Source organism: Cupressus sempervirens, chromosome 7, assembly GCF_028749045.1.
Source record: "Cupressus sempervirens isolate cs-2001-9-10 chromosome 7, ASM2874904v1, whole genome shotgun sequence".
Lineage (NCBI taxonomy): Eukaryota > Viridiplantae > Streptophyta > Pinopsida > Cupressales > Cupressaceae > Cupressus > Cupressus sempervirens.
Window position 1 is genome coordinate 417967514 of NC_143124.1, and position 22645 is coordinate 417990158.

The window sequence follows — 22645 nt, forward strand, 5'->3', positions numbered from 1 at the left end:
AGAAAGACTTTTTGATGGTGTAGTGTCATGATTTACTAAATGGTGTTCATTTAAGAGCTCACTAGAATGGGGTTATAGGAGATCTTTGTGTAACATCAATTCAACTATTGGAAATAATGGAAGCCTCTATCACCAGCCTTCCCAAATATCTTATAGGGGCACACCCATGCAAACCTTCTCCATTCTCAGAAGAACAATACAAAATTCCTCATAACTAGGAATCTCGTATTATTTGGCATGTGTATCAGCATCAAACTATCAATATTTTTTAATATCTTATATGTAACGATAATCTAATATAAAATATGTAGTGATTTTTAAACTCTTTGGCACAATGACATTTGACATTTATATATTCAAAATTTAAAGTTAATATTTACCACTAATCTTGTTTTCAAAGTTCTATGTCATGATTTTTTGGAAAATTATTAAAAATTATATTGAAAAATGGGGTTTTTTGATAACTATTTGGCAACCTAAATTTAGTTACATAATATACACTGTTAAAGACAACATATAGAATCGTCTAAAGGTTTATGCATCAAAAAGATAAGTATGGAAAAAAAAATTACGTCAATAGGCATCATCATTGCCCTAGTAATCCTATCTAATATTCAACATGAACAGTAGTGTCTCTTCCTTGTGATGCACATTGCATCATGAAAACCTCTCCTCCCAGCTTTTAGAAAACATGGATCGGTTTCTGCAAATGTAATTATGCTGCCATTGCTATAGGTATTTCCCAAATGTAGATCCCAATCTCTTATAAATATAAGAGTAGGAGAAGAGACATGTCTCATAGATTAATCATCATTATTAGGTAGTATATATTAACAATATAAATCACAATATAACATATGTATTATATATAGTATATATGTATAATATATAATATAATATATTTATAATATTATATATATGTAGTATAATTATAATATTACATATATATGATATATATTATATCAACATTGTATCTTAAGATTAAATCAATCCGACCTGTGGCTATAATCTTAACACTCCCTCTTAGCTAGGGAGGATTTGTTATGGAACACATTATTCTCTCAAGCATATGGAGATATATCATCTCAATGTGATATTCCTGGAATGGCATATTTAAGGATATCAACATCACACACACACACACACACACACACACACACATTAACATATATTACATATGGAATTGGCTTCAATTCACTATGAGGCTAAATTTCTCAAAACTCCCTATTTAGTATAGAGAGAATTAAAGCAATTACAATACAAGATTTCAACACCACCTTAAGTATGGTCTATGATAGATTTAAGTTATGGTGTCCGGCAAGATCCAACCCGAAGAACCATAACAAATTGATTTTTATAGTGTCCGGCAAAACTCGGCCCAAAAAACCATAATGAGTTGATTATCAAGGTGTCCGGCGAAATTTGGCCCAAAGAACCATGATAAGTTGGTTATCAAGGTGTCCGACAAAATATGGCCCATAGAACCATGATAACACTTACTCCTAGACATCCAACACATTTAAGTGCTACAAATTAATGTAGCGTATCTAGGAGATAGATCAAACCATTGATAAGGTTGTCGCCTTACAATGGTTACCTTTTGGTTGATACGTTCGTTATCATGACTTCCAGCACTCTGGGACAACTTCTTGATGAAGTTTGCCACGACAACAGGTCTATCATTTATAAAATTATTACTTTACAATTGTTACCTTCTGTTTATATATGTCAATGAAAGATCATCACCTTTCATTACATATCAAATAGTAACCATCATGAACCAAGTCAGAGGGTGGTACAAGAGTTTTCGCCTTAATTTTATCTCAAAGAGAAAAATGCATTACAAGGAATTTCACTTCGAACTTTTCATAGAGAAGATATCGTTCACAAAGGATTGCACCTCAAAATTCTTCCTCTGAACATCGATCCTGAGAAGTTAGGTCCTCTAGTTACTTCCTCAGAAGCTCAAGTTATGGCTTCTTTGCTCTTCGTCCAAGAATGCCTATGATAAACTATCTAGTATCAATCTTCTAAGCTTCTATGTTGCCTTTGAAGAATTGTCAAGCTCCCTCTTCATGAAAGAATACTCATTATCTCAATCATCAAAGATATTTTCTTCAAGAGCCTCACTTTATCTAGCCTGATCATCAGATGATTCTAGATTACAGCTTCTTTGGAGCTACTATCATAAGATTGAGTCTATAGAATATTTGGTAGCATGTGTAAAGTACCAACCTTCTTTTCCTACAAGAACATCCTCAAACAAAGGAAAAGATCAAGGAAAATAACTCTTATTGTATGTATAGAATTATAAATAAGAAAGAGACTACAGTGAGTAAATAACTGTAATACTTTGAGGATAAGAATACTTATCAGCACATGTAGGACCATAGACATTTGAGAATGGAACATCTCCCTTCTAAAGATGGTTCAAGTGGGAATGGAACATTTGTTGTTATTCCCCCCTGTAATATAAATTCCCACTTATTCCATTCTTTATAGAGTTTTCAGTCAAGCCCAAATGAGAGATGATCATGCATGAATGATAACAACCTCTAACTCTGTTAGTCATCAACTTGAGTGATGATGCTTAGGGTCGAGTACATGCTTAGCTTGTAATGATATGTCTGAATTATCTCAAATGACTCCATTAACAGGCAAATCATCCTTCTTCGTTGTTGCTTCTAAGGGTGTATGAATTTCCTTCTTAATCTTATTCCAAATTAACGGATTCATCCTGTAGATACTTAATCAAAGAATTGGACTGAGGTCTAATCCATCATGATTCAAACTGTGTGTAGAACTGAGCATACTTCCTTCTGCAACAACTCTTCAATTTGAGTGACTAATTTTGTTTAAGAATGTATTAGATTGAAATCTATTGTAATAGGTCTCGTCATCGTAGGCACATGATTATTCATTCAATGATCACAATATTTTCTTGTGATGACCCCTTTTTCTAGGCGGATTTTTTAGAATGGTTTGTGAAATCATATTCAAATTAACTTACATGAGCCATTACTTCAAACCATTAGTAATTCTGGATAATAGCACTATTCCCCTTGTATCAAATCCTGTAAATTCGTATACTAAATTTGTCCTTATATAATAGGTTCTTCAATCCTTATCTTTGTCGAGGCTTCTCAATTATTCCCTCTAAACAACCTTCTCTAAAGTGTTATCTACCAAAAATACTTCTAAGATCTCCTTATATATCTTATACTCCCGAATGGTTGTATCCTAAAACCATGGCATATGCATCTTCATAATCATATGGTTTAACGAATAGTTAAATTAAGAATTTGTTATCACTTATCTGTTTGTTATTTTCCTGAATCATAATAATAGTTTGCTTCCACGGGTCTTCTAACTCCAGCAATAGTGAGATCATTGATGAGTCTTTCTTATTCCGGACCTTTGATATTTTCCTATATTTTAAAGAATGCATTTATAAACTCCCCTCACACCTTGAGGCTGATGACACTATATATATGATTTCTTGTTGTTATCTGTGATATTAGATACGATTGTACCATGGATAAAGTGCCATCCCTTTTTAATATATTTCACTTTGGTGGTAAGGATGATAAAGTCGCTACCTTTGAGGACTTATAAAGTAACGGGTATTTGCATTGCTGACTTAGTGTAAAGATTATGGGGCAGGTCAGCCCAATAAATGGCTCATTCTTTATAATATGCTCTCCAATTTTATGGCTTATCTTGTTCTATATTTTTCGGTGGTAGCTGTTATCTTAGCCTTCATTGCCCACTATCTCCTTTGAGGAGTATGTATTCTTTCTCGCTGAAGTACAGATGTATTCTTGAATAACCATTAGCACTTTTCTATATGTAATACAAAAAACCTATGAGGTATCTCTGTAGTATTTTTTGCTAATTTCTTTTTATATCTATCTTTTGTATGCCTGTGGTAACAATTCTTGGTCCATTATATGCTTTTGTTCTATGTCCTCTCTTAACAACTTCCGCTCCAGATGGAATAGCAATATCCAACCGTTCTCCTCCTCCTTCATAGATCCTCTTCAGATAATAAAATGATTTTATGTATATTGAGCCCTGCAATACTCGATGTTGTTCCAGGAAATTATATTTGAATATGTGGTCTGATATCTGTTGATGCAAGTTTTGTATCACTTACATAACATATTAGGATTTGAATATTCAATATGGGATATCAAACATGCAACTCCTCTCTTGAAAAGTTATTACTCATGAAGACATAAGCAATAGCTCCAATGTTCCTTAACCGTTGGATACTCGCTCAGTTTTGTCGATGTGATTTGCTGGTAATCACATAGGCGGCCTTACGCAAATTGTTGAGGAAGACTTGGACTTTGGTGGGATGAAGGCAATGGTGGCTTGGTTTGTGAAATATGCGGAGGCAGATAATGTTGATGGTGACGATGATGGAGGATGTGTCTACCAATGGTGATATTGATGGTAAAGTGATGGTGGTGGAAGGTGAGTGGATGTGTTCTAATACTCGACCTACTCTAACTTCCTTCTCTCTAAACTTCAACTACCCAGCTATTCACTATTCTACTCCTACTCCTATCAATGGAAAGTTAGCAAATGGATGGAGATCAAACCTAATGAGAGCTGACCAGCGGCCTCACTTCCATAGGTGCAATGATTCTAAGGAATAATAAACTAGTTTACCACACAAAGCCTCCCAACCAGCCACTAGGATGCTAGTGGCCTAGTATTGATCCCTATAAAACATTTACCAATGCTACCATACAACTATCCATCTACTTTAACTTTACTTAAACAACTTCAAATGCAACCAACTTTAACAACTTGAAAGGAAATCTAAGTGGAAGTAGAAAACATGCAATAACACCCAATGTTCTTAATCAACATGCAAATCGCAACAATGAAAAAGAGAACAATTTTGGTATTATCTTCGCAACAATTTCTCCAACACTTTACAAATGAGAGCAAATGGCCTTTTATAGGGGCCAAAAAAACAGCGGACGATGGAGATCAAAACAAGATCAATGATCCAGATTAGATCCTCAAAACCCTAATTAGGGTTGCCACCCCATCGGCCAATGAGAAGCCGCCACCTCATCAATGGACCAATGAAAAAAGTGCAAAAAGTGGCAACCAATGAGAAGGCACCAAAATGGTGGCCAATCAAAAATAGACACTTGTCCTATTCTAGAAGAAAGGGGAAATTTGGCACTTGGGCTTACATCAAATGATCTTCTAATATAAATCTTCCCTTTTCTTTCATCTTCTTAGCTAAGGCAATGAACTTAGCTAGCCTTTTGCTAACTTCTCCCATAGGAGGACAAGGTGTGTGCTTCGCCCTGAGTTCCGCTGACTTCGCCACGCTGCTTGCTGCTTGTAGTATCCTTTCGTGATCCTTCTCATATTCCTTCACAAATCCAATAAGAGTACTGAGAGAGGAAAGGGTGCCCAAATGCTTCTTCCTGATGGCAACCTTTCCCAACTCATCCAACCTCGATCCAAAATCTGTCTCATTGACATCCTCTTTGCCAAGAGGGATTGTCCTTCTTTTAGTCTATCCCTCATCCGTATCATGTCTACTGTACCGATACCGGTGTCGGTTATTCTCTTCATTTTCGAGAAGAAGGGAGTTTTGGGCATCATATCCTCTTTATCTTTCTTAGTGTTTGCCCGCTTGGGATTCTTACTTGCACTACCATCCTCTATGCTCGTCGCCCTATTACGGGATGGTAAAGTGGTGGACCAGAAGGCAAGAAGACCCAAGGAGAGCAATCCGTAGACTAGAACGAAAGATAGATGTCAACTTAAGGACCCCTTGCAACTCTAGATGATGAAAATTTACCTTAACCAATAATCTTGCAGCGACTTTTTGGAACCTAGGATATGACTTCAAGAATTTCAAATCCCTCTACAAATTAGAAATTTAAACTTCTAAAACTATCCAACACTTGCCCAACAAACAAAAATCAAACTTTCATATGCATCCCTTCTCCCAACAAAATTGCCAAGTCTGATATAAAAAAAAGCAGTCCTAAATAAGAAAAATCAGACCTTCACCATGAATTGTCCATGTCACAAAATCAGATCTGCCTCAAGAAAATGCCAAGAGTGGAAAGTTCTGCCCTTGTCTTAATTCGCCCAAGCATGGAAGTCCTCAATTTGCCCAAAAATGTTACCTAGGGCACAAATCGCAGCACATAGAAGGAGAACAAATCACCAAAAATCTGCAAAAATCTGCCCACAAGGAAAATCGCAAAGGCCTGAAATTTGCTCCTCAAGAGAAATTCGCTCAACAATGGGGAGGAATCTGCCTTAGAACAAAATCGCCTAAGCATCAAAATCTGCTCCCAAGGAAATTCGCCCCAGCATGGAGAGGAAGGAATGAATTGTGAAGAAGAAATGGGAAAGAGGTCTTCTTTATACCCAATTTCTTTTCCCTCTAAGCTGGCCGACCTGGTCCTAGAGGAGAAAAAAAAAACAAAAATTAACTCCAAGTCATGGCCCATAATTAAGTACTTAGCTCAAAAATTTAATTTTGCCCAAACAAAAATTGCATTTTTAAATTTCTCAATTAGCTCCAAATTGCAAAACAAAATTAAACGGTGCCTTGAGGGTGTTAAATATTTCCATTTAATGAGGGTTTAGTAATTAATACGTCATTAAATTTGGATTTTGGCTAACCAAAAGCCATTTTTTCAATATTAAATTACCAAATTCATTAAAAACTAAAAGCTTTCAAGGCAATTTTAATCTATTAAAGCGAATTTTTTGCAACTTTCTACCTAAATCGATTTTGCTATGCCAATAAAAATAAAATAAAATTGCATCTAGAACCAAAAATCGATTTTTTGCAATTTAGCCCTATTTCAACAAAATTAAAATTCACCAGAGAAAAATTTGAGATTTTCCAAAACTTAAGTCTAATTAAAATTTCCCTTTTGAAAATCATCCAAATTTACACAATTAAAACCAAATTTTCAAAAGAAATCGTCTAAGTACAAAATTCACAATTTTATCCTGCCAAGTTGAAATTAACTTAGAAAATTATTCAGCCTAGGGATAGAATTGATAGCTCTAGAAAATCAAGTTGAAATCGGGTGAAAATAAGCTAAGCCTCCCCACATTTGTCCTGAAGGTGCCAAGGTGGAAATTTTCAAAACTCAAAAATTTTGGGCAATCCAAAAATTTGCCGAGGCGATTAAAAAAGGGGGTCCCCAAGATTTGGGGCAATGTGTGAAAACCTCACAACAATATCACAGGATTTTTGCCAAAATTGATGAATAGCATTGTTTGATGTATAATCTCCATGCGTATCTATGTTACTCTATTCTATCTTCCCTATCGTTTTCTTCCTTTCTGCCCTATCAACTTTTGATGGTAGGTTACAAGCCTACCATGGTGGTGACGGGTGATGGAGACGTTTCATTCATATTTCTGCCTATGATGATTTAAGTTGCAGATTGTCGTGAAACCTCTTTAGGTTGAATATGCTGATTTGATCACCTTGTGTCTCTGGTGGTTGTAATGATTCAGACGTTGGCTCTTAACTGCACCATTCAATCTGTCCTTTTGTTCTCCCTCCTGCTGTGTATGCTCAGGCTGATTAAAGATAATTTATATATAAGAAATATGTGCTTCCAATATTATCTCGTGACTGTGGTTTGGCTGCTAGTATATATGAAGGCCTCTGCCCATTATTAAAATTTTCTTCATTCCAATTATCCATTGATGATTCAAGGCTTGTTTGGATAACGAATTATCGTTTCTATAGATTGATGGGCTCCAGGTAATTCTGCAAACGGTTGTCTACCATTGTATTGATCTCCAACTTTGAATGCCAGATAATCTTCTTCCAGCAATGCCAATACTGCACATTATAGAAGACTCCAAGGCATTATTATCTATATACGTCAAAATACAAATCCTTTTTCCATATGTAAAATCGAATGATTGCTGAATTTGTTTCTCTCAATTCTAACTGTAAATTCTCACATGCTAATCGTTTTTCCTTTATATGAATTTTTCTCCATATCATTTCTATTCCCTCTTACATTTGCAGTATATTCCCTCTTACATTTGCAGTCTAGCTCTGATACCATGTTAGAAACATGGATTGGTTCCTACAAATGTAATTATACTACCGTTGTTATAGGTATTTTCCAAATGCAAATCCCAATCTCTTATAAGAGTAGGAGACATGCCTCATGAAGAGACGTCTCTATGATTAATCATCATTATTAGTTAATATATATTAACAATATAAATCACAATATAACATATGTATTATATAAAATATATAAGTATAATATTTTATATATATATATATATAATATAATAATTAAATATAATTATTATATTATATTTATATATATATAATATAATTATAATATCACATATATATGATATATTATATCAACATTGTATATTATGATTAAATCAATCCGACTATAGCTATAATGTTAACACTCCCTCTTAGCTTGGGAGGATTTGTTATGGAACACATTTTGCTTTCAAGCATATGGAGATATATCATCTCAATGTGATATTTATGGAATGGCATATTTAAGAATATCAACATAAATCCATCAACACACACATATATATATTAACATATATTACATATGGAATTGGCTTCAATTCACTAAAAGCCTTCTCATTTTTGTAATGTCTCCTTTCTAAAATAGGTTTTAATAATAGATAATAATTAGTATAACAATATATAATAATAAAATATAATAACAACTTAAATAATTTTAATGAAAGGTCAAGAGGCGTGGCATGGGGAATTGTGAAGCCCTCAACATAAGATATAAAAAAGAGGAGTCCATTTGAAAGGGGATAGATGGAGCAAGGAAATTTGGAAAAAATAAAATTTATAATAATCAAGTTGGAATTGGAGAAGAATTCAAAAGTAGACATGAATCAAAAATAAAGAACAACAATTCAAATTAGTTAAGGAACAATCACAAAATGGAAGATACACAACTCTTTGGAAGATATATTGAGAAGTTGTAGAGTTAATTTGAGGGGAACAACATCATAAAAGAAAGGTTAAAGGCATAATTATAACAAGAGATTATAGAAGAATTGTAAGAACAGTATATGCAGATATGAAGAGGAATATGCCAATGCGGGTTGAGATGTAAAGAATATGCCGATGCAAATTGAGATGTAAAGTATATGCAGAAAAGGAAAAGTATTAAGAAAAGACATAGTTTGAAGACGTGAATCAAGAAAGATTTAATGAATTAAGTGTTGTAATGAAATTGCAAATGGGGACCCCCCTCTTTTCTCTTGGCAATTGGGTGTTTGTCCTTGGTAGTTTTAGTTCAGGGAAAAATTTCGAGTCTCCATGTCTTACAGATGAGTTTGGGCAACTTTGGCTTGTAGAATAGTCACGTCGGTCTAGGATATGAGTGAAAGTTGGGCCAAGCCAATCAAGGATGTGGAACTAGAATCAAGAGATTTGTGATGAATGGAATTAGAAACCTTGGAAAATCCTTGTTCCAGTATCAAATTTATCTTCGAAAGTCAAGGAAAGCTGTAGGATATAACACTGATGATGCGTACTAATTTTTGAAATTTGGCTAAGTCTGGATTTTTTTATAACTCCCAAAATCTAAAATCTTTATTATAACTCCTATGAATCTGAAACTACTCTCAGACATCCTGACTATATTTATATAAAATATAAATTAAAGTATAAGAACATATACTAAATGTTCTATTTTATATAAATTTTTCGCCATGTTGAGAGTGCTTAATTAGTTTGAAACCAGGACAAAGATGAATAGAGATAACTACAAAGGGAGAAATCAACTTCATGCAACTATGAGAAGTGAAAAACATGAGGTTCTAGGAGATTTGAATGAATGAAAAACCAAAAAACGAGAATGAAACTGGATGAAAATGGTGAAACTTCAAGCCTAGACCTTATGCTAAACTAGGACTTGGGGAACCCCATGTTCCAACTAGACCAAGGGGAGGTAGGATTCCGACCACCTTGTCCCAATTAGGACTTCCATCTCCAAATTTCCGCCCTTCTACTTTGATGCATTTTGGTTCTGAATGGCCCTATAGCTTGGAAATGAGAAAGATTAAAGGTGCAAATCAAAACTCTCCTATGTCAGGTTTGAGTGAGTAAGAGGAGATCAATCTTTCAATAAAACATGCAGATCAGATGATGCTGTGACTAATCTTTGAGGCACAAGAGAAAACTATTGCAATTTGATCATGGAGGAGGATTTGGAAAGAAAATTGCTAAGAAGGAGAATCGATTGGAGACAAGTTGAAACTTGAAAAAATTGATTCATGGGAAGCCAAGTGATATGAGAACTTGGGGAGGTCAGATCTCCACTATCCCATGTCCCAGCTGGAACATGAGCATCAATTCTGACCCTCTCATGTTCCCATCCATGGATGATAGCCCAAGTTTCCACCCTCATATTGAAGTGAAGTTACCATTTCATGGGGTTGGGATAAAATTTGAAACTGGTGGAATCAAGGTAAAAAAATCAGTCCTCTCCTCAACATGATCAAGATTCAAAGCAACTAAAACCAGCTTCTCAATAAAATATGAATATCAGACTTGAAAATTAGCCATGATCAGAATTGTAATCAAAATGAATCCATCAAAAAAGAAAAAATTTATGTGAGAACTAGAGCAAAACAAAAGGAAGCGCAAGGTCATTTAAAACTCATACTTCGACCATCCCATATTCCAGCTGGAACATGAGCAAATTGGATTCCGACCCTTTCATGTTCCCATTCATGAAACAACAGACCCCAAATCCTGACCTCTTCACCTAGATAAATCTCAGTCCCTTGGACATTTTGGCGGTTAGAAACAAGCTCTCCAAGGTGAAAATTAATTTCATTTCCCCACTCTAAATGAAGTCTGATTTGGATGTGCAGCTATGAAGATCCGAGCAGTGAAAGTGGTGAGTCCATGATTGAGACTTGTGGAAGGAAGAAAGATCATTACAATTTGATTGAGAAGAGGTGTTTGAAATAAAGATGAGAATGAAAATCTTAAAGAAAGGAAAACATCAGAGTTTTTCTAAAGAGAAAAGGAGGTCGAATATGGGAACATGTAGAGGTCAGAATCCAACCCTCTCATCTTCCCACTCCGGAGAAATAACCATCAGATCTTCATCGTTTCTTTGGAGATGAATATCTTGTCCATTTGGAACTTCATGATTCTGATTTCTGCCAGCTTGTAGAGTGGCAGTTCAAACCTAGAATTAAGCTGTCTCCTTTCAAAAGGATTTTGGGAGATGAAGATCTGAAAGCAGATGAATATGGGAACATGTAGATGTCAGAATCCAACCCTCTCATCTTCCCACTTGTGAGAAAAAACCATCAAATCTTCATCATTTCTTTGGAGATGAATTTCTTGTCCACTTGGAACTTCATGCATCTGATTTCCTCCAACTTGTAGAGTGGCAGCTCAAACCTGGAATTAAGCTGTCTCCTTTCGCATTTGAACTTTCTAGCACTTATGTGTTTAAAAAATTTGAAATGGGTTAAAAGAAAAAGGATTTTTAATTTAATAACAACTATCTAATCTCATAATTTGAAGGTGATAATGCTAAGTTTATAAGTAGTTCTAGATTTATTTCATTAGCCTAATGCAATTCCTCTTTTATTTTGCTAGGTGTAAGTAATGGTGGAAGGAGGTGTTTGGAGAACATGGCAAAACTTCAAGCAAGAACATACAAATGACCAGCCATCCATCAAAGAGGGTAAATGAGAAGATGGTTTGAATTTGAGAATTCAAGACAAGCAAGATAGCTTGATGAAAGCTAACATGAAGATCCCAATCCAAGATCAAAATCAAGATGGCGTTCAAAGAACAGAGAGCAAGTGAAAGAAATCATCACAAACTTGAATTTCTGGAGGAAATTCAAGTTCACTTTGAAAGATGCAGCTACGTGAAAGACTTCCTCACTCTGAGAAATTTGAGATTTCCAAAAACAACAAGTGCAATGAGAAGATTATGCCAGCACCATCAAGCTAAAGCTGGGAAATATTGAGTACAAGAGATATTTTCCCATCATCAAAGAATTGATCAAAGAGTATGCCAGCACCCACTTGTCTTCAACCAATCAGAAGGCTCCAGTTACATGTGTTCAAGCACATTCAATCATATCATGCCAAGTGTACATGTAAAATGCACCTATTGCCTCTACCTTATGTATTTTCTCATTGGTTCTCACAAGCATTGTAATTTTCTTGTTTACCCACAAGCTGGTGCCTTCATGCAATGGGATGAGCATTTCATGATTGTACCAGTTAGGTAGATTAGGAAAGTGTTGGCATAATCTTGGCCCTTGATTTTGAATTGATATTGGCTCTTCATTGTAATTGATCAACCATAAAAGGCCAAGGCCTTCTCATTTGTAGCTCGCTAGAGAGTAGGGTAAAAGAGGAGACTTGCTGAGATTGTTGCCATAATGATATCAAATTAATTGCTAATTCATTGTTGGTCTTCATGGTGGATTTCTTGGGTTGCTTTGGAGTATTGCATGGTTTCTACATCTCCTCAAAGTAGATTTTATGTCATTTTGATTAACAATATTGTTTAGTTGACTGTAAGATAGTTTGGATGCATTTGGTGAACTTGCTTATAGAGCAAACCACTAGCTGCTTGCCGATTGAAAGTTGTCTAGCATGGTCAAATGGCATATTTACTATGCTCCACGGAGTTTCCGGGATGGGGATGTTTTAGGGGACGGGAACGTGTTTCCGGTACAGGGACGGGTCAAAGCCAAAATTTGGGGGAAGGCAATTAAAAATATTGGGGTTTTTTTATATAGAGAGACAAAATTCAAGTATGCATATCATAACATTGATAAACCATTCACCATAGACATTTTAGAAGATCAATACATGGAAAATTATCAAATGACAAATATTAAGTACCTCCATTATAACATATCACATACATACGTAGTAAAATCAAAATGCCTAAAGTCTCCAAGTATTATGCACGAAATCAGAATGGAATAAAGAGAAGTGCAACTAAAATAGTAAGTAGTAAATAGATATACTAAATGCAATCTTTCCTCACTGCTGCTACTGTTGTTGCTCTATGTTTTCTTTTCCCTCTTAGCAAGTACATCATATCTTAAAATGAGTAAAGTGTTAGTGTTTTAGTGTTTTAATGGACAAATATGGTTTGCACATTTTTATTATGTCTTTAAGACAACTATGGACTCGCACAAAAAACAAAATTTATTGTTTTGCCTTTACCCGACTAGCTGGAAAAAAGGGGACAAATAGAAGTTTTAGGGACGGCTAGGGGACGACAAAGCCATCCCCGGTATTGCTGGCTGTCCCCAAGTTTCTTGCTGAGATTTTTTTGCCGTTTCGGAGACGTTTCCGAATTTCACAAGGGGACAGCTTTGGGGGCAGCAAAAATCCGTCCCTGTTTCGTCCCCAAGACGGGTACGAGCAAAAAAGCATAGGGGACGCATCCCCATAGAACACTACATATTTATGAACTTAACTTTGATTATTGCTTGTGTATTGATAAGCATCGATGGATTGTTTAAATGAAAAGGTGGTAGTTTGAACATCTTACATTTACCTAGGGAGATTCCACTATATTGGTTGATTTTGATGGAAAAACTAAGCCTAGTAGAGTAACAAAGACCTTCATATTTTCTAGAATTCTAGGATTAGATTAGCGTTTAAAACCATTTCCTTTGCAGTTTGTTTGGTTGGAAAAAGTTAAAGTCAAGCTGGTATCTATTGATTTAATAGCATAAGCCTCTTTGTAATAACCAACACATCACGTCATAAAACTGAGTGAATGACCATAGTAAGAAGGAACCTTGAGGTTGTCTAATTTGATAACACGAGTCATCTACATCATTAAGCATATAAGCATCCTTATTTACAACAGAGTTGGAGACTTGGTGTTCCATCTTGTAATACTAAGTATTCAATTATGTATGTTGTAGTGGAATAAAACTCGCATCAACAGGACGGAATAAAGAAAACAGCATGTGAATCAAGGAAAAATTAATAAAGGGAAGGAAGTAATCAAGGAAGAGACTTTCAAAAGGGCAGAAAAGATGAAAGGTTGTACTCTTCTAGAGAGTGCTACTTGTGAAAATTTGTGATTCTCTCAAAGGACAAGAATTATGAAGAGATGTGAACTCTACCTACATTGGAAGATATAAAGGAAAGAATGTTGCATTTGAGGACGAGACGGAAGGGACATCAACTAGCAAATAAATTTATTACTCTCGTAGGGCCACAAGGAGGGTGTTGACTCAAGTCTTATGAAAGATGATGACCATTTCACTAATGAATTTGCAAAGAAATCATCCCAATTATTCATGGATCACTTATGAATCATCACTCATGAAACCACAAGATCATCCAAAAAGAATAAAATACAATCAGGAGTCTTAGCATCCAGCAACTAGACACATACAGAAGAAAATTGCGTCAGCATTAAGCATTAATCCAAATATTTCTAGAAGAATAATAGAATTGGATATCACACAAGCATCAATCAGATCACATAACAAAAAGGTATAATACCAATAGTAGTAAGCATCAATCAAAGAGGAAATCGGTATCAGTTCGAGCATTTGAGTTACAAAAGAACTCTAGAAACCTCAGACTGTGTCATCAAACTCACACTATTGTTATATCTATTATAACATCCTCGTCCATCATGATTAGTAGATAAGCATATGTTGTGCATATATGTAATGAATAAGTCTACATAAGATTGTTGATTGTCATATACCAATATCAATTCTGATTAATATGTTGCCTATAATGACAAATATGTGAGAAATGCTTGATTGTCTAAAAACCATCTTGAAGGGAAGGGCCTGAGGCGTAAAGGGGTTCATCCTAGAGTTGACCATAATGGCTCCCACAACCAAAGGACCCTTACAAGGAAGAGTTGAGGAACCCACTTATGACCTCTGTCCAACTCTACAAGATGGTATGTATTTTTGGGCAAATGAGGTAAGATGGAGAAAGAAGGTAAAGTTGACAAAGTAAGAGGGTTGTAGTAGACATCCCACTTGGACTAGGTGTACATATGGCTTCCAACGGACCCATGATTCCTAGGGTTGTGCATATATGTCATGAATAAATCTATATAAGATATGTTGATTGTCATATACCAATATCAATGTTGATGAATGTGTTGCCTATAACGACAAATGTGTGAAAAATGACTGATTGTCTGAAAACCATCTTGAGGGGAAGGGCCTGAGGAGTAAGCAAAAAAGGGTTTAAAAGGGCCAAGTAAGTAGGCCATACTAGAGTTGCCCATAATGGCTCCTACGACCAAAGGACCCTTACAAAGAAGAGCTAAGGAATCCACTTACAACCTTCGTCCAACTCTAGAAGATGGTATGTGTTTTTTGGAAGATGAGGTAGGATGGAGAAAGAAAGTACAAGTTGACAAAGTAAAGAGTGTTGTGGTAGACATCCCTCATGGACTACGAGTAGAAATGTCTTCCGATGGACCCATCATGTCTCTTCCTCCAAAACCTGATATGTTTGTGTGGCATTATTTATAATCTATAAATATGATGTGATTTTCCTAACCCTGGTAGAATATATATGTATAAGGGCATATTTGTATATGTTGTTTATGATTGCAAGGTTCAAGTCACAAGATACATTACTACAAAGATGTTTATGTTGGAGTCATTTGTTGTTGTGCTAAAAGCTCAAACTATCAACCTCTGATACAAACGCCAAGTTTAACCTTAGCCACGCAAAGCAGTTAAGCCAGGGCATGAGTCCCCGTAGAGATGTTGACCACCAAGTCAACAATCTCCCCCTTTGCACCCACTTAGCCTTCAAAACTCACTGAAGGGAGAAACCCAACGCTCTTATACCAATTGTTGGAATCATTTGCCATTGTGCCAAAAGACCAAACTATCAATGCCCAACACAAATGCCAAAGGCGGTTAAGCCATGTCACGAGTCCCCAAGGAGGTGTTGATTACCAACTCAACAATTTAATCGGTATAATGTAACCCTAACCCTAATTTGTTGCAATAATGATTTTTGGGAAAATTCTATGGCAAATTAGGAAGGGAACATTACATTTTTCAAAATGTTCTCAAAAAGTGAAACATCCGTTTCTCCCGCCCATCCCAATGAAATGGAATATCCAATAAACAAGTGCATCAAGGAGCATGTAGATGGAGTGAACCAAGCATTGGATATAGTCAATTTTGGCCCAATCGTCCCAATCTCTAATGACTAACTTCAAAATTTGATAAAGATAAAATGCATTATGATAATGGGCTTGTGATGTGATAATGTGTAGAGAGAGAAAGGAACCCTGAAAATCATGTGTGCAAAATGAAATAGTCAAGATTCAGTTCAGAACTGCCATGCCGTTGCTAGAGTTGACCAGATTCAAGAGACAAAAACATTTTAAGCAGGAAAAATGTATACACCTAATTCAAATCCATTGGATTCAAACCAAGATCCAATTCCAAGGCACCATTTCATACCCAAAATCACCCTATATATGTGCTAATTTGATAACATAGATTATGAACCCATAATAAGAAAAATGACAATGGTTTAATTCAAGGTTGCACAGGGATGGGGGTACTTGGTGTACCGGTACGGGTATGGGTACAGCTATTCTTCATAATAGAGGACAGGGGTACTTGGGTATGTCAAACTTTATTTTTAATTATACTTTTAGTTTTATAGAAAATCTGAAATTACAAGTCATGCTAATGGTTTTTGAAAACAAGAACAGTGATAAAGTTTGCAAATGTAATGTATTGTTTTCAGTTTCAGATTTAATATTTGTAATAATAGCAAATGATAAATGTTTAGTGCATAATAGAGAAGACAGACTTCAATCATGAACAAGAAGATCATAAATCATATGACAATGACATTTGCAAATGATAAACTTCCGACTTGAACAGTGATGAAGTTTATTGTTAATCAATATTGTATCAAAGTTTCAAACTGATTAGGTATAGAATATGCAAAAAACAAATCAGAAATCTTAATCAAGGTCCTTAGCTATGATGCTCTCCACAAGTACCCGGTACTTGAGTACATGGGTATGAGTACCAAGGGTGTGGGTACAAGTACCCATCTAACCTTGGTTTAATTTATTATGTGCATGCTTTTACCATAATGAAACAATACTCAAAGGCAAACACATTTTCGGTGTCCAATATTTTTTTAATTTCTATTATTTTGTTCCTTGTAGTCAAGGATTAAATGAGTTTATTTATTCTCAAAGTAATATTTACAAACACTAATCTCTCAATTTTGGGATTCTCTTTTACTGTGGGTTGTCATCTTGTCTTACATTGAATAATTCAATAATTACAACAGAAAACAATCAAGAATATATAATCTCTATCTATAAGACAAAAGAAAGACAACATATGATCTTGGCTTCCAATTGACAAGAAGTCGACATTGTTTATTCACTTATTCTACTTTACAGGATTACAGAGTATACAGAGTTATGAAGTTCTAGAACATAGGAATATTATTAACTTGCATCATATTCAAAACAACTTTATTAGCAATTCTTGGATACACAATAAGTACAGTATCATCAAAGTAGTCCTCAACCATGAACAACAAGTACATACAGATAGTACACCATAGTTGGTTAAGGGTACCGTTGGTAAGTACAAACCAACAACTAACAACTTGGCCATACCACAGTTACAAAATACAATTATTTATTAACCACCCACAGCATATTTTCTTAATTCTTTTCCGACTACAAACATCTTTACGAGACCATGAAAATCTGGCGAAGACAAGTCCTGCTTGAAAAGCTTAAATTGAACCCAAGTCTACAATTAACATTCTTCATCTCCTGGCACTCATTTACATCCTGACGATGGATCACGAAGGGTGATCCAAAACGTTGATGAAAAAAATTAACACGATCAAATCCAGAGGTAATATCAATGTTAAACTATGGATTGCGGAAATCTTATATCCTTGAAGCTTAAACTTGTCTTATATTGGGAAGAAAAGCATACAACAGATAGGTTGTCTTATATCTTGAGTTCCAAAAGAGGTTAACAGCAGCCAGCTATAGCATGTCAACTTTCAAGTTGTCCCAAGTCATCCAAGCGTCTACTATGAGAAAAACTAACCACGACATAGAGGCCATGTACACCTAATTGGATTCAACCTGTAAGCATAACCAAAAAGTCCTGGATGCAGAACGATTCCTTAAGTCGTTCTCCTCTCTACCATAAATAAAACAAGAAGAATTAAAATATCAGCCTTGTGCAGCTTTATCAGCACTGCCAAGCCTTAATGAAACACTAGCTACCACGGAACTTTATGCTACAAAGAAAGCTCAATTTTCAAAAAGGCGAAAGTTGTCTTTACTACCCTCGTTAAAATTTAATTACAGAACACCTATTCCAAGCTTGGGGCAATAGCAGCAGAGTTTCGTAAGGGACATCATCCCCTCCAATAGGGCTTTGGCTCTGTTCAACTTTGCTCCATGGCAAATGTTTTCTTAACTTTTCCTCTTCTTCATTTTCCTCTTCTTCATAGTATGGGTCCTCTTATGAGCAGAGGCAAATTAGTTGTTCAATGAGAAAAAGCCTTGTTTCATATCTTGCAATGATGCCTCTCTTCTCCCATAATACGCACTTGAAATTGAAAGCAAGAAGTCTTCAAATAAGCATAACAACAAGCCCTTCCAGTTAGGTTAATTTTTCCCTTCTCTATTTTAAATCTCCATCTACAGAAAAAGGAATTGCGGAATTAAAGGTTCAAATTCCAACACAGATACCAGTGAAAACAAGAATATGTCTATGTTTACATAATTTGCATGTTTCAACAACCCCCATTTCCATATTTATTTTTAGAACCTTCATATTACAACATCAAGTTTTCTATAAGAAATCTATTCACATCTGGATATTTTGAATAAAATTTGTAATACTGGAATGCTTCAGTGGCCGAAGGCCTGAATTATTTTTCAAAGAAAGTATTAGAGAAAAATGTCTTATATTTATTATTATAACGATAAAATTTAATGTAGCTTACCCTTGTTTTAAAAATGGAAAAATCCATTTTCCTTTTCCCATAGATAGATACTATATCTATATGGCCAGCCGCCCATTATTCCATTCAGAAGTGCAGCACCTCTGTTTTGTCTGAATGAAACATGCCTATTAAATTGACTAGTGACTGTATTTATTGCACAGTATTATAAAACAAAATAAATGAAATCTACAGGCACTAAAATTCATTTAGCACTTTTATCGTGTGTAAGCCACCACTTTCATCAATATGGTACAGAAGCCTGTGTATTGTTTCCCCAATCTATCATGTGAGTTTCCAGTATTAAATGCCATAGTTACATACGTTCTGTTTTTCCCCTTCTACATAAAATGCCGGATAACACGTCCCCTATTTGGTCTGGACCTGATTGTATGGAATCTACATTAAGTAGCCACAATAAACAGATTTTTGAATCCCAGATATAAAATCCAACTGATACAAGTATGTGACTCATATTATATCTAGCAAATCCTAATTACAAAACATTGGACAAAATTTGATTTTGAAAAGCAAGGCAAATATAAGATTCAATATTAAGTTTTGACAAACTTCAACTATAGAATATCATAAATTAAATTAAATTAACTAAAGAACGATACTCTGGGGTCATCTTCCTTCCTAATATTGATGACTCACCTCAGCACAAGCTTTTGGGAGCACTAAACGTCCTATGCGACCTGCATCACTTAAACTCAGCATTTTCTCAAACAAAGGGGTAATAACAGAGTTTGAGCTGAGAAAAGTCAAGATAACAAAAAGATTGGTAGAAACTCAACAGAAAAATATCTCTAACTAGAAGAAATGTTCAGGTGCATAGAAACACAATTAACTTGTAACAGTCTGATGAAGGATACTCTCCAGATATCTGTTGTAGTTCTTGATCAGTGCTACGTGGCCAATATCGAGGCAGTAACTGATTTCTACCCCTTCCCTCTACTGGTGGTCGTGCAACACGTATTTGAGGATGTATATCTTTTGACGAGTCTGAACCAGTGCTAGGGCTTGCATGAAGTGGTTTGGGCAAGATCTGGCGTCGATGGCGCTGCGGCTGAGTAGCAGAAATTTTACCCAATTCTTTCACTTCATCTGGAGATCCAGAAGAGATTCCCAACCCCAAGAATGCAGTTGGTGGATCGTCCTTTGAAAGTAGAGATCCTAATGAAATATTCAAGCGAGAACTAGCTGGTTCTTCCAAACTGTTGTCAACTTTTAAAATCCTACCAATACTGGGCAGAGAATTCAGTCCAACTTTAATATTTTCAACAGAACTCGCTGCTCCAGTCAAAATGTCCGACTCTAGTTTGCTTTCCACAATCCCTTCTTCCTTGGCATGTTTTACTTGGAGCGATTCCATCCCATTATAACCAGAGACATTAACATCTTTTACTGCCTCAAGACCACTCTGACAAGAACTTTTGAAAATACCTAGCTTCAAGTCCTTATTCCTGATCCTCTCAGACAGGTCAACATCCATCTTGTTCAAAATACCAACAGAGGATAGTTCACCCATATTATTTGCAAGAGATTGATTAATTTCATTTGATCTGTCCACTTCAGACATTCGCTGCAAGGATGATAGATCTGACTGACCATTTGTAGACTGCCACAGATTAGGAACTTGTAACCACTGTCTAGTGTCAGGGTGTTGAGAAATTCTGCTTCCAAAAGGCTCACTCCAACTATTTACAGCCACATCTTGAGGTTGCTTAGATGTTAAAAAAAATGGATGCTGTGTGCTGTTTGACACCTAAAAGTCAAAATAAAAGATAGGTCAATGCCGAATAGATGTAAATCAGGACAGCTGTGTCACAAATAAAATTCTACTGTAATTGACAAGTAATGCAAAAACAGATGCACAATGAGAGTCCACAGCTATTCAAGTATTTGTCAATGATTAAAACCAGAAAATAAATTTCAAATCTAGAAGCAATAAACAAATAAAGATGAAAAAAAGGGGAATTTATTCAGACTGAATAATCACTGTTGGCTCTTAAAGAGTTCATCAAAAAACAATGTTACGATCTCACTCACTGACACAATATACTAAATCTCAGTTGTCAAGAAGCAATCATATTATAGAATACAGATTCTGATATGATAATGTTATGGCTTAAAAACTTTGTGTTGGAATGCTTTATAGGAACTAGAAAAAACACGAATGAAATTAAAGCAAATCCAGTTACAACAAGCCATATCCAATACAGACAAAACACTGTAATTATGTGAGCAGAGTGGATTTCAAATTCAATAGAGATATCCAGAATATTTACGTGGACTCTCCAGAAAAACTTATTAAGTCCAAAGCAATATTAAAGTATAATATTTCATTGAATAAAACCAGGCATTCAAACAGATTTCTCTCCCCCTATGCCCACATCCTACTTACAGAATTCACCATTTAAGTACAAAGTACAAAATTTTCTAAACCAGCAGGCAGGAAACTCCATAGAAAACTATGTACAGAGCTTAGTTAACTCCATAGAACAACAAATGCATTGCCATTCTTACATCCCTCTTTCTCTGTTGTACTCTTATTTATAAATCTACATATTATTGTTACTTAGATGACATGACGAGCATTCCGGACAAAATATATTCCATATGGAGACAAATTCATATTGGAATAAAAATAATTACAAGCAGATGAAAGGCACCAGTAAAAGCCATTTAACTTAAAAGTTGCTTTGTGAGACGCAAATGAAAGAAAAGAAAACTTAGATCACAACCTCTGCCTAATACTGCTATATCAATTAACACAGTGATAACACATGCCAGAAATTCAAATTAAGATGTAAGATTATAAATTGAGGAAATGAGGACATCCTGCATCAAATAAGCACTAAAACTTGGTAATCAGCACAAGAGCGGGATTGTAAAAAGTAAGAGAATGAGCAGTTTTTTTACAGATAGTAATTAAACTGAGAAAACATATTTTTCTCTGGTCTCAGAAGCACAAACAAGGATAACAAGGAAACAAGAATAGCTTGGTAATCAGCAGAACTGGATTAACAGTACTATTAGAGAAAAGGAAATGTCTTTGTACAGTCTGATTGAAATGAGAAAACAGTTTTTATACAGAATTATGTGGTATACCACTAACTTGCACTCAGACTATTTGTTAATTTTCAGCATGGCTACTGCCTCTAATTGTCTTGTGTGAGTTAATATCTTTATGCACAAAAGAGATTAACTCATAGAAGACAAGGAAAGGCAGTAGCTATGCTAAAAATTAACAAAAAGTCTGAGTGCAAGTTAGTGGTATGCAAAAAAATAGTCCAAGTGAGTGCAAAATGGCGGTATCTACTTAAACAGTGAATCTGAAAGCATACATTTCACATTAACTATGGAGCAGCATAGCAAGAAGTGAATAATCCATACAATAAAGAACTGAGAATTCTATTTACTACAAGGTTATAGGAGTATCTTTTGTAAATTGCTAATGGCTAAATATTTCAATGGTATAAATCCTTTATTTCTATCTCCATGAAAATCAACCTTTATATCCAAACATTCTCAAAAAAAACTATCGCTAGCATTGCATTTTAGTAATAATACTGTGAGTATAAGCAAGTCCTAT

The 22645-nt window shown here is 35.2% G+C and overlaps 1 protein-coding gene across 2 annotated transcripts in view; it reads right to left on the reverse strand.

Annotated features, from left to right (window-relative positions):
* LOC149547322 (B3 domain-containing transcription repressor VAL2-like) overlaps positions 1 to 22645 on the reverse strand; it is an 84435-nt gene that overhangs the window by 56044 nt on the left and 5746 nt on the right. For both annotated transcript variants that reach the window (XM_089791601.1, XM_089791599.1), the window contains exons 5-6: positions 19923 to 20815; positions 19705 to 19801 (exon numbers count right to left, since the gene is read on the reverse strand). In XM_089791601.1, coding sequence (XP_089647727.1) covers positions 19705 to 19801; positions 19923 to 20815 — 990 coding nt within the window. The remainder of the gene's footprint in view (positions 1 to 19704; positions 19802 to 19922; positions 20816 to 22645) is intronic.